This window comes from Schistocerca serialis, chromosome 1 (assembly GCF_023864345.2).
Source record: "Schistocerca serialis cubense isolate TAMUIC-IGC-003099 chromosome 1, iqSchSeri2.2, whole genome shotgun sequence".
Lineage (NCBI taxonomy): Eukaryota > Metazoa > Arthropoda > Insecta > Orthoptera > Acrididae > Schistocerca > Schistocerca serialis.
Window position 1 is genome coordinate 767,436,316 of NC_064638.1, and position 13,240 is coordinate 767,449,555.

Consider the following 13,240-nt stretch of genomic DNA (forward strand, 5'->3'; position numbering starts at 1 on the left):
AAGATTTGATTCCATTTGGTAGGTCACAGGAACTAAAATGATTTCAAGTAATGGCAACACGATGTTTCATAAAAAATTCAGCAACTAAAAACTGTGAACCGCCCCCCCCCCCCCTTTTCCTCACACACACACACACACACACACACACACACACACACACACACACACACACACACACACAAAATAATGGGATTACATTGGAAAGGGAGTGCTAATTGTTATCCACCTTCAAGCTTAATAAACTGAAGTAATGACATAGCCTTTTAAGTATCCATAGTGCTTAGTGATGAGAGCTGTAGACTGTAGTGCACTGTTTGCCAAGATGCAGATTTAAAAAGAGAGAAAATCTGCAAGTATACGCATTTGTGACTGCTGCACAATATTTCTTAAGCATCACTTCCATATAGCGCAATTGAATGTGATGTTCTATCAAAGTGCTCTAATCTCTTGATTTCTCACAAACTAGCTCATGCTAGAGATGACAATTTAGGTCAAAGGCAATAACTTCATATAAATTTGAGCAATCTGGTACACTTTCACGTGAATGATGCAGTGAATGTATTTAATTGTATTTAGTGTGCAGCACAAAACCTGCACCAACTAAATCTACAGCCCCTACAAGGCCTCTCACAGATACTGTGATGCAGTACATTATAGACAGAAGTCATTACCCCGTATTTTGTTTGAAGACGACGATTTCACCTTGAAGATAATTACTAAAGAGACTGCCTACACTAAAGTTTTCTGCCCTCATTTGGAACACTGCTGTAGGCTGCAGGACCTTTACCAGATAGGATAAATGGAGTTCAAAGACAGGCAGCACATTTTGTATTATCAGAAAACAAGGGAGAAAGTCTCACGGACGCGATACAGGATTTTTGGTGGAAATCATTAAGACTAAGGCTTTTTCATTGAGGTGGAATCTTCTCATGAAATTTCAATCATCAATTTTCTTCTCTGAATGGAAAAATATTTTTTTGATGCCAAACTACATAGGGAGAAATGATCATAATAATCAAATAAGGAAAATCAGAGCTCACACAGATAGATATAGATGTTCTTTTTTTCACCACGCTCTGTTCGTGAGTGGAATAATAGAGAATTATTATGAAGATGGTTCAATGAACCTTCCGTGAGGCACTTAAGTGTGATGAATTGCAGAGTACCCACGTAGATATAGATGGTCATCCAAGTGCTACATAGCAATGTTGAATATCTTCATTCTCACAGAACTGAGGACTGTATCACCTTTGATAAAACAGTTTCAATAATGCAAGAAAGGATACAGCAAAACTATCAATGATGTGATTTCAAAATACTGCAATGTTGCATTTGTGATTTCTTGTAATTACATGGCTCAAGGAGTGCATTGGAAACCTTTACTTAGCTACTTAAAGCAATTGTTTAAAACAACATATGAAATAATCTGCATAAAACAAATGTTCAGAACAACAGACGAAATCTTCTGCATATCATGAACTGTACATAACAGTTAGGGTTTCTATGTTTAACTCCACTAAGGGGAATTGGGAGGGAGGGGGAGGGAGAGATATGAATTGGGTTCTGCAGTACTGTGAAAACTACTTGAAGACAACAGGTACATGTAAATAAAGCATTTATCTACATACAGTACACATTAGCATAGTACAGCAGTTTCATATATTTTGAATTAGCAACTACAACATTAGTATACTGGTACATCATATTCATATAAGTTTCAACTAACCATTTCTAATTATTCATCAAACAAGATGGGATTACATAAATTAAATTTATCTCGCTTTTGAATGTAAAATGAAAATATAAAAGACAAATGGCGGGACTCGTCAACATCAATTAAGGCCAGGAAAGTGGTTAACACAAACTGTAGAGCAGCCATTTTATTGGATCTGCCCAGATTAGCTGCAAGCCTGTAACTAGCTCATAATGAGCAGAAGATAATGCCACAATAAGAAGGTGGAAAGGATGACTTGCATGCAAAGACCACATGTCAATAAGTCTCATTTACAAACAGGAGATACCACGCTGTAATTCCTCTATGTGCACACACAGTAATTCTGAAGATAACAGTATTAATTACAGTAAACAACAAATTTTATCATCTATTTATGCTCGTCTTGCTTTTAATATCCCGATTTAGTAATAAAATGGGGAATCATGATACAGATACATAATAGTTCTTAGTCTTAGAATGAATGAAAGCTTCCCACATGAACTTTACAGTGACATTTATTTCAGAGCCATTATGTTTCCGTATTAACCAGAAAAATACTGTTTTTAATTAAAGTTCCTAATTTTTTCTTTCATCAGCTCATCAACGTCTAGCAGTGTTTTTTGGGCACTGCAAATTTCTAAACAGCTTTTGAACTGAATTCTGTCAAAAACATTCTCCGAAGGAGTTCATTCACCTCCTTGTATAAAAAACCTTTATACAGATATGCATGTATCTGAACACAATTGTTAATTGTTTCTGTAAGCTTAACAAGTTAAGGACAATCTGTGAAGCAGCCTGGCTGTAACATATAGTGGTGTGTTTGTGAGTGTGAATGTGTTGAATCCACATTTCTGCATGACTCTAAAGGGAAAATGAAAATGCATTCAATGAATTTCTCAAAAAAGTATTACACAATCAGCAAACCTGCAAACATTTGTGGTCTTGCACTAAAGGGCAGGTGTGTGTGTGTGTGTGTGTGTGTGTGTGTGTGTGTGTGTGTGTGTGTGTGTGTGGTGGGTGGGTGGGTGTGTGTGTGTGTGTGTGTGTGTGTGTGTGTGTGTGTGTGTGAGGGTGTGTGTGTGTGTGTGTGTGTGGCAAGCCCGCTCACACCTGTTTGTGCAAGTATGTGTGTGCGTGTCTAACCACTGTACTGCAAACTAAAACAATGGAAAACTGGGTGGCTTAATATTGTTGTTACTTGAGATAAAATCTAAATAATAACCAAAATGATGGCAGTCTATGCAAAAATGCACATTTTTGCACATCTGTGAAAACAAAATCTGCTGCTGGGAAACACCAAGTACTGTGGTGCTCCACATTGTGCAGTTTAATAAGTTTAGATCCTCACTTGCATGCTATCTGCAAAGTAACCAAGACATTGCTGCTCAAGTCTGTCTCACAATCCGAGGTCATACAGTGTACAAGGAAGGTATCTGTGATGATGTCCTACAAGTTTCGACTGGTCCCAAGACTATTTAATTTGGGAAGCAAATAACACAGTCTATTCTATGTGACTCCAGCCACCTGGAAGGGGGAGTTCACAAGGTGGGTGCAGTATGCTCACGCCTTTCTGTCTTTAAAGACAAACACATCGCCAAAAATTTGACTCTAGGGCCGAGTAATAGGTTGTTGGATACTGGCTCATAAAACTACCCCTCGTGACTGATGAGAGGTGTGTGACAATGTATTATACCAACAACAAACACATTTTTTTCCACTAAATTACATACCCATATCATTAACGACAATATGCAGCAGGATTTTGGAACATGTATTGTGTTCAAACATTATGAATTACCACAAAGAAAACTGCCTATTGACACACAGTCAACATGCATTTAGAAAACATCATTCCTGTGAAACACAACTAGCTCTTTATTCACATGAAGTGTTGAGTGCTATTGACAATGGATTTCGGATGAATTCCGTGTTTCTGGATTTCCGGAAGGCTTTTAACACTGTACCACACAAGCGGCTCGTAGTGAAATTGCGTGCTTATGGAATATCGTATCAGTTATTTGACTGGATTTGTGATTTCCTGCCAGAGAGGTCACAGTTCGTAGTAATTAACAACAAGTCATCAAATAAAACAGAAGTGATTTCTGGCGTTTCCCAATGTAGTGTTATAGGTCCTTTGCTGTTCCTTATCTACATAAACGATTTGGGAGACAATCTGAGCAGCCATCTTCGGTTGTTTGCAGATGACACTGTCATTTATCGACTAATAAGGTCATCAGAAAATCAAAACAAACTGCCAAATGATTTAGAAACAAATATCTGAATGGTGCGAGAAGTAGCAGTTGACCCTAAATAACGAAAAGTGTGAGGTCATCCACATCAGTGCTAAAAGGAACTCGTTAAACTTTGGTTACACAATAAATCAGTCAAATCCAAAGCCGAAAATTCAACTAAATACCCAGCTATTACAATCACGAACAACTTAAATTGGAAGGAACAAACAGAAAATGTTGTAGGAAGGCCAACCTAAGACTGAGTTTTATTGGCAGGACACTTAGAAAATGTAACAGATCTACTAAGGAGACTGCCTACACTACATTTGTCCATCCTCTTTTAGAATACTGCTGCACGGTGTGAGATCCTTACCAGATAGGACTGACGGAGTACATCAAAAAAGTTCAAAGAAACTCAGCATGTTTCGTATTATCGCGAAATATGGGGGAGAATGTCACAGAAATGATACAGAATTTGGGCTGGACATCATTAAAAGAAAGGTGTTTTCCATTGCAACAGAATCTTCTCACGAAATTCCAATCACCAACTTTCTCTTCCGAATGCAAAAATATTTTTTTGACACCGACCTACATAGGGAGAGACGATCACCACGATAAAATAAGGGAAATCAGAGCTCGTACGGAAAAATATAGGTGTTCATTCTTTCCGCGCACTATACGAGATTGGAATAATAGAGAATTGTGAAGGTGGTTTGATGAACTCCCTGCCAGGCACTTAAATGTGATTTGCAGAGTATCCCTGTAGATGTAGACTGAAACCCTTTCTCTTCTGAACTTACGTGATACATGATCGCCTGCCTCAGCTGAATTTATGTGGTACTGCATACCTGAGACATGCAATGGAATCTGGCTCCCTCCACACTATTTTACGCAGAGGATAAATTGATACTAAGGAGACTGTAGAGACTGATGAATAATGTCTGTGTAGGAGAGCCTTCACAGTTGCCTCAACAAAGCTAATGGGCAGTTCTTCTGGTGTTCCTAGGGAACCTACAAGTCATAATTTGTAGGTATGCTAATTTGTAGGTATGCTAACTAACTAATCAAAACAACTCTGTGAGTGATCGATGTCTGTGGTGGGGAGTGGAGTTGTCAGCTCATACACAACACGCCAGATGCTCATGCCATCAATAGCTGCACGTGCAGAACAGCCAGGATTTGCTGATGCCTTGCCTCTACCAATAGACTCACTGAAACATCAATCACAGAGTTACTGTCATCAAGTAAAGTGATCAGCAGCTCTCAGTGTTGACCTTTGGCAACCACTACAAGGGAGTGCTTCAATGTTCTGTGTCTCTCAATAGTGGTTGGCGTCTGAACGACGCCATTGTGAGAACAATTTCACATGCTGATAACCATTCTTCCTCTAAAGTGATAAGGTTGGCACAGTTTAAGCTACGAACAACCATTTGAGACATGCTGACTGACTAAACAAACCACATTGTCTCATTCAGAACTGGAGACGCAACACACACTATTTAATTGTAGTGATAATGCAAGTTTACTTTACCTCAATTACATAAGTGGCTGAGCATAATGATTCCTTGTGATCAAAAAGAGTACTGAGGTAAAAGTTTTTGATCAAAACAAGATTAATCAAACAAGCCATGAGGGTCCTGCAATTCTTTTTTGAGCTTCTGAAAATCAGATTTCCAATGAACAAGAAATCATTTGCGACATAGTTGTTGATATATCTTATGACAGGTCAAAATAATGATTTGTAAATGAAGTAAACATTTGGTAGTAAGAACATGTTACTGGCATTATTCTAAAAATATCCATCTACCATCAAGATTTATCTTAGAAGAAAGATTAAGGAAAGGCAAACCTACGTTTCTAGCGTTTGTAGACTTAGAGAAAGCCTTTGACAATGTTGATTGGAATACTCTCTTTCAAATTCTAAAGGTGGCAGGGGTAAAATACAGGGAGCGAAAGGCTATTTACAATTTGTACAGAAACCAGATGGCAGTTATAAGAGTCGAGGGGCATGAAAGGGAAGCAGTGGTTGGGAAGGGAGTAAGACAGGGTTGTAGCCTCTCCCCGATGTTGTTCAATCTGTATATTGAGCAAGCAGTAAAGGAAACAAAAGAAAAATTCGGAGTAGGTATTAAAATTCATGGAGAAGAAATAAAAACTTTGAGGTTCGCTGATGACATTGTAATTCTGTCAGAGACAGCAAAGGACTTGGAAGAGCAGTTGAACAGATTGGACAGTGTCTTGAAAGGAGGATATAAGATGAACATCAACAAAAGCAAAACAAGGATAATGGAATGTAGTCTAATTAAGTCGGGTGATGCTGAGGGAATTAGATTAGGAAATGAGGCACTTAAAGTAGTAAAGGAGTTTTGCTAATTGGGGAGCAAAATAACTGATGATGGTCGAAGTAGAGAGGATATAAAATGTAGGCTGGCAATGGCAAGGAAAGCGTTTCTGAAGAAGAGAAATTTGTTAACATCCAGTATTGATTTAAGTGTCAGGAAGTCATTTCTGAAAGTATTTGTATGGAGTGTAGCCATGTATGGAAGTGAAACATGGACGATAAATAGTTTGGACAAGAAGAGAATAGAAGCTTTCGAAATGTGGTGCTACAGAAGAATGCTAAAGATTAGATGGGTGGATCACATAACTAATGAGGAAGTATTGAATAGGATTGGGGAGAAGAGAATTTTGTGGCACAACTTGACCAGAAGAAGGGATCGGTTGGTAGGACATGTTCTGAGGCATCAAGGGATCACCAATTTAGTATTGGAGGGCAGCGTGGAGGGTAAAAATCGTAGAGGGAGACCAAGAGATGAATACGCTAAGCAGATTCAGAAGGATGTAGGTTGCAGTAGGTACTGGGAGATGAAAAAGCTTGCACAGGATAGAGTAGCATGGAGAGCTGCATCAAACCAGTCTCAGGACTGAAGACCACAACAACAACAACATCAAGATTATATCACACAAAAGCGAACACTTACTTGATAACCTTCTGGCAAAGGATCATGCTGAACAGTAAGATGTATTTCATCACCAGGCTTCAAAAGTGCCATCACCGCTTCTTTATGAGTGTATTTGGTAATATCTTCACCATTAACTTTTAGAATACGATCACCCATTCTCAGCTTCCCTGACTGTGCTGCAATACCTCCAGGAACCAGCTATTAGGAACATTGAATGTTCAAATTAAAACATGAAATTGATAACTACACTCCAATTAAGATCAGAAAGTTTACTGCAGATGTATATGAGGAACTGTGCAAATTTCATATCAGTATCTGTAATAAATTAAAATAAAAAAGTGCTTACATGTGATATAAAAATTCCTGGCTCAGTGGCTCCAAATGGAGTACATGAATGATCAGTGCCACCAATGATGCTGAATCCCAGTGAACCACCTTCTTTATGCAGCACAACTTCCTGCAATAATATCAATGACAAATGAAACTGCTGCAGAGGAAACAGACTTTAGCATTCATTTAATTCTGTAACCTGGCCTACAATTTTCTTAGCAATCTGTTTCTTTCTGTTAGCAACACACACAATAATCATAAGAACTGAATCCCATGAGTAAGGGGGGAAAAAGCAGTATACAAGACCTTCTTTTTGAATGTTTTGTACATATTATTCTAATAGAGTAGCAAATTTAACCTCCCATAAATATAAGTGTGTGATTTGATAATATCCTTACACACATTCGTTTTGCCTCTAATATATAGTGTACTGATGTTAAGATGTGTATAAGAAAATCAAGGTAAAGTGTTAATTAGGTTTTGTGTGTTTAGTATTACCACATTCAAAGTAGTTATTAGTTCTGTAATATTTCTGAATCAGAGTTTATTTACAGAAAGAAACTCATGAGCAGATTATGAAAGCAATCCCGAAATCAAAGCAGTGGTCGTAGAAAATAAGAAATTAATAACATAAAGCAATTATTCAAGGATCAATATTAAATTAGGTTATAAATTGAAAAATGGTGTTTTCTTTTTTGTTATTACAGTGGCATTTAATACTTAATTTTTACCATTTGTACCACAATAGGGGACTTCCATCATAAGTATGTAAATAGAACAACCACAACCACAACCACCACCACCACCACCACCACCACCACCACTACCACCACGATTAATAATCTAGACTTACAAATCAGGAAAAGAGGATTCGAATTCCCACCAAACCATCCCAATTTAAGATTTCTCTAGCTTCCCTTAATTACTTCAGTCACATACCAGGATAATTCCTTTAAAAAGATGACAGCTATTTTCCTTCCCCATCCTCATCCAACCACCACTTTTGATCTGTCTCCAATGACCATCTCATTAATTGAATGTTGACCTTTTATTTTCTTGCACTTCGTTTGCTAAAGTGCAGACACTATAATATGGCAATCGGCCACAACCACAAACAAACGAGAATTCTGACCACTCAAGTGGAGATTACTGGTTTGCACACAGGATTGGCAGCCTACATCAGTCTTCTTCGCTCCCGTTGAAGCAGAAATGACATAATGGTCATTGGGATAACGCATAGCTTCTGGTGTCATGAGGGTTGTATTCGAACCTTGTTATGGACCAGGACTAGTCTCTTCACTCAAAAAATAACAAAATAAAACAAAAGGCAAAACACAGCACAAAGCAAAAGGGACTACACAAAGCTTTTGGTAATAGCTACAATGTAACCATTTGTTGGGGTTGGCGGTCATGTAAACATGATAGTTCTAGCTTGACCTCTAGCATTATCTTACACAAACATAGTTCAAAATATCTCCATCTAAAATTGCCACATTAAAGTGTTTGCATAATGCCAGCATCTTTTTGTTGTTGTAGTTGCTGTTGATCCCATCTAAAGACTACTCTGATGCAGTTCTCCATACCTATCCCTCACGTACAGGTCTCTTTAGCTTTGTATAACTATCAAAATACACTTCCAATTGAACAAGCACACTGTAATCAAGCTTTGGTCCAGCACTATATCATCACATTTAATATTCCTTAATGCCTCAGAATATGTCCTGTCAATCAATCCTTTGTTTTAGCCAATTTGTAATGTAAATTTCTTCTCTCTCTGATTCATTACAGTATCTCTGCAATAGTTACTTTAACTACCAATCTAATTTTCAGCATTCCCCTGTAGTGCCACATTTCAAAAGCTTCTATTATCCTCATAACTGCACTGTTTATAGTCCACATTTCATTTCTCTGTAAGGTTACACTCTAGACAAATACTTTCTAACACAAAACATTTTCTTTATTTTCAGGAACTCTTTTCTGGCTATTTTACATCCTCTGTGCTTCAATCAATCATTGCCAGTTATTTAGCTGTCAAAACAGCAAAACTTCTGTCCTAATTTCAGTGTCAATTCCCTACCATAATTCCCTCAAGGTCACCTTGTTTCACATTTTGATGTTCATCTTACAATGTCTTCTCAAAATACTATCATTAAGGTCCACTGACCTTCGAAGTAATTTGATTTTCCAACAGAATTACAATGTTATTGTTAAGCAATGATTTTATTTTGTCTCACTGAGCTTTAATTCCCTTTCAAAATTTATCCACAGTTTCCTTTGTCACTTCCTCAAAGTACAGACTCAACAATATCATGTATAGGCTACAATACTCCTCACCCCTTCTCAACTATCACTCCTCAACTATTGCCTCCCTTTTATGTCCTTTGACTTTCATACCTCCACACTGGTTTCTACACAATCTGTGTATAAAAATCTTTAGCTTGTAGTATTTTATCCATACCAAATTTCAAAGATTCAAAAATTTATTGTCATCATTGTTAAAAGTTGCTTCTAGATGTAGAAATATGGGTTTGACTTCCTTCAGTATATCTTTAACACATTGGCTGCCATGGCACACTTTGGTTACCAAACCCCAGGAGCCATTTTGTTTCTTTTCTTCTATTTTCTACTTTATTTTGCACTAAATAAGCTATTTATCTATAAATAAGTTGACATATTTCAAATTAGTCCCTTACAACACAGTTATTTGTGAGAGTTACATATGACTCATGTGGCACCATAGTAACCACGCCAGGAGCGTCATTTACTGTGTGGCTAACAATTTTAGAATGGTACTTCTCTCAATCTCTAATTTCATAATATTATTTGTGTACAGTCACATTACTGCTTTCCTTCATTGTGCCACATCTTCATTTTGATATTGTTTCCGCTATAATACAGTGACACTGAGAAGCAAGAAAATGTCTTGTAGACATTATGAAGATTAACAAAGGCATTTGAAGAAGATTGTAGACAATGTTATAGACATAACTGAGAAATATACTGCATCATTATATAATAACAACTCAGGTGAATTTTTACCAGTTGAGTCTGCAAGTGAAACTTAAAGAGAACATTGAAACAGCTAGATTCAGGCGTACAGCGTGCTGTGAAATAATGAAGTGTGAACACAGATGAGAGCAATCTATCAAAATAAAAAGAACTGCTTCGAAACGTAAGACCTGTGACTTGTATTTTTGTACAGAATGAGTTTTCACAAAGCACAGCATGTACAGGCGTCAGAAGTGCAGTACAAAGCACTGATACCAACATTTTTTGCAGTTTAATTTTTTTTACATTGTCAGTTGGAGTATGTAAACAAAAATTGTATGCAATTTACATTGAACAGTTTAAGTAATATGTAAAAGTAAATAAGTAATACAGAAAAGGAAAGTCCAACTGACTGAGCCATGTGAGGTGTATATAACTCATGACTTCAAGTACCTGTAACTTTTTTGTGTTCTTCAAAACCATAGGCCACAAACATGATTCATTACTGGTGCCATGATCTGCTGTAAGACAGATTCACAGCATGCTGCTGTGAGCTGCCACAGCAGCACACAGTTTAAAGTGAAAATGTGTCCACGAGTTTTATTTAGGTACTTCACAGGGCCAAAAAATAAATTTGTCTAAGTAATTTTTCACTCATGTGGCAGTCAATGTGTTAAGATTAATCAAAGGTCAGAACTGTATCACACATTCTTACACTTAAATTTATCCATGTTGTATGGAATTTATTGAGACCAGTGACTGGATTACAAAATTTATAAAATAGTTTTTCTACTTTTGTCACTCTTTACCAGTATTTATTGGCACAAAACATTTCAGCAGCAAGCTATCAGCATTAGGTACTATACAGTTATGTGAACATTAATTTTTAATCACAGATTCCTTTGAAGTGTGATTAGGTCCATTTGCTGGGTGTGCAAGTGAAGTTGTGTATTGAAATTTATTCATTTTTGCTAAATACATCCTTGTCTAGCACACAGAGCACACCAATGAATGCAACACCATTTTATACATTCACATTAAGTTGTTTTTAACAAAACATTTGTGTTCAACCTCATCTTCCTCTCTGCATATATTCTCCACCACTTCCAATAGTCTATAACACATTACTCAAAAATCAAATCTCCTACATGTGTTCCAGCCAAAACTGTGTTAATATTGCCTTTTTGTGCATATGCCACACAAATGTTTTGGTTCTGTACAGGAATTTATATCATGAGCATTTAGCTGTTAGTTATGTTCAACATTTGACTGATGAATAATGTACGAAGTGAAATGATCTCTAGATAACGAATTCTGGAAATTGATATAGGTTTTTAATGAATGAAACATGAGAATAACAGAATTTGACAGTCGAATCTCTAAGTTTCATAAGGAAATGGGAGTATCAATGGATCAAATGAGAAGATGGTAAATTTATTCAGTTCTCAAAAAACAATGCCAAAGATAAAGTGAAGAGTGAGTGACTAGCTGAGAGAAATAGTCATGGATGTGGTGGAAAGAGCTTACGAAGAGAATAGACTTATCAGACATTCTGTGATGACATGCGCAAGTATATGATGACTGCAAAATAAAGCAAAAACAGCCTTTCACCAACTGGTTATTAATAAAGGTGACAAATGTTGATGTCTGGAGAATGCAGAAACTCCTCTCATTCTAAGAAAAATATATAACAAAATGGATCTAACTGAGTGATTAAGTGGACATTGCTGGAACTACATACCCGCATGTACAGGAACTTGTAATGGAAGAGGTGTGTGTAAGTGCAAAAGGACTGTGCAAACTGCAAATGTAAATTGGTTGGTATTAATTTTCAAATTTTAAATGAGAATCTGTTGGTGAGAGTCAGGTTTCTTCTGTTACACCAATGTCTTGACTAGTCTGTTAGTTATTATCATAATACATTGTTTACTGAATTAGTGCAATAGACTCTTATACATGCAACATTATTATTTTCTGGTTAAGAGATACTATTACGATCATGAAATAGCTGACTATGTTTCATATTTTGTCAAAGCATCTTCAATCTTTCTTCGGAGCTGTATGTTATCTATCAGTAATTGTAAGCTTAACATTCTTAGACTGTGCAATCTAAGAGAACATTTCAAAGTCAAAATACCCCTGTATCTAAAATATTCATCATAGCTGGATAAACAATACACTGGTGAACAAAAATGTGTTTCCCCACACAATATAGAGATGCTACAGTAATGTGCAAGGCTTTATTTAGCTTTATTCAAGTTACGTAATACTGAACCTGACCACAAATATTCGCAAATTAGTCCTACCACTGTGGTAACTTTAAAAATTAAATAATGGTTTATGACAAAATGATTGTATGGTCATATTTTGTAGGTAACACATTCTGATTAATGAAACAATCCATAGCCCATTCACATAGCAGGTGACAGGAAGGTCTGCACAGTTACCAAGGAAAATAACACAACACAAGTGGGAAGTTAACTTAGGGAAATAAAACAGACTTTTCAGAGGGTGGGGGAAAAACAAAAACAGGAGGGGGGAGGGGGGAATGTCTGTTCGCTTATACTAATTCAACTCTGCACTTATAGAAATGCCTGTGTATTTTTTCAGCCTTTTGCAAAGACTTATATTACAAGAACATTCCACAAATCATGGGAATGAACACACACTAAAACTGTAAAGGTTTCTTTAACTTAATGATATAGACAATGGCAGGAAAAGAAGAAATACAGCACTGATTACATTAAAATCACCAAGCCGATAAATACGTTTTTATGAAGAAATGAGCCAGATGGAATAATAAGTAAGAGAACTTTGAAACTGTTAATACCTGCTTGTGGGATGGTCTGTGCAATATTTCCAAATATCCTGCTTGAATTCCCATATCACACATAAAGGGCGATGAAAACTGCCTGGACACAACCCAAGGAGAGTAAAGAAAGTACAGCAACATCACCTACCATATTAATTATACAGACTGCAGTAACAGGTGCACACAGCATTTTTAAAAAAAA

At 36.8% G+C, this 13,240-nt stretch overlaps 1 protein-coding gene across 9 annotated transcripts in view; it reads right to left on the bottom strand.

The window, feature by feature from the left end:
* Nucleotides 1-13,240, bottom strand: part of LOC126482432 (protein lap4) — a 567,659-nt gene that overhangs the window by 144,132 nt on the left and 410,287 nt on the right. For all 9 annotated transcript variants that reach the window (XM_050106531.1, XM_050106532.1, XM_050106537.1 and 6 more), the window contains 2 exons: nucleotides 7,255-7,365; nucleotides 6,927-7,106 (listed from right to left, as the gene is read on the bottom strand). In XM_050106531.1, coding sequence (XP_049962488.1) covers nucleotides 6,927-7,106; nucleotides 7,255-7,365 — 291 coding nt within the window. The remainder of the gene's footprint in view (nucleotides 1-6,926; nucleotides 7,107-7,254; nucleotides 7,366-13,240) is intronic.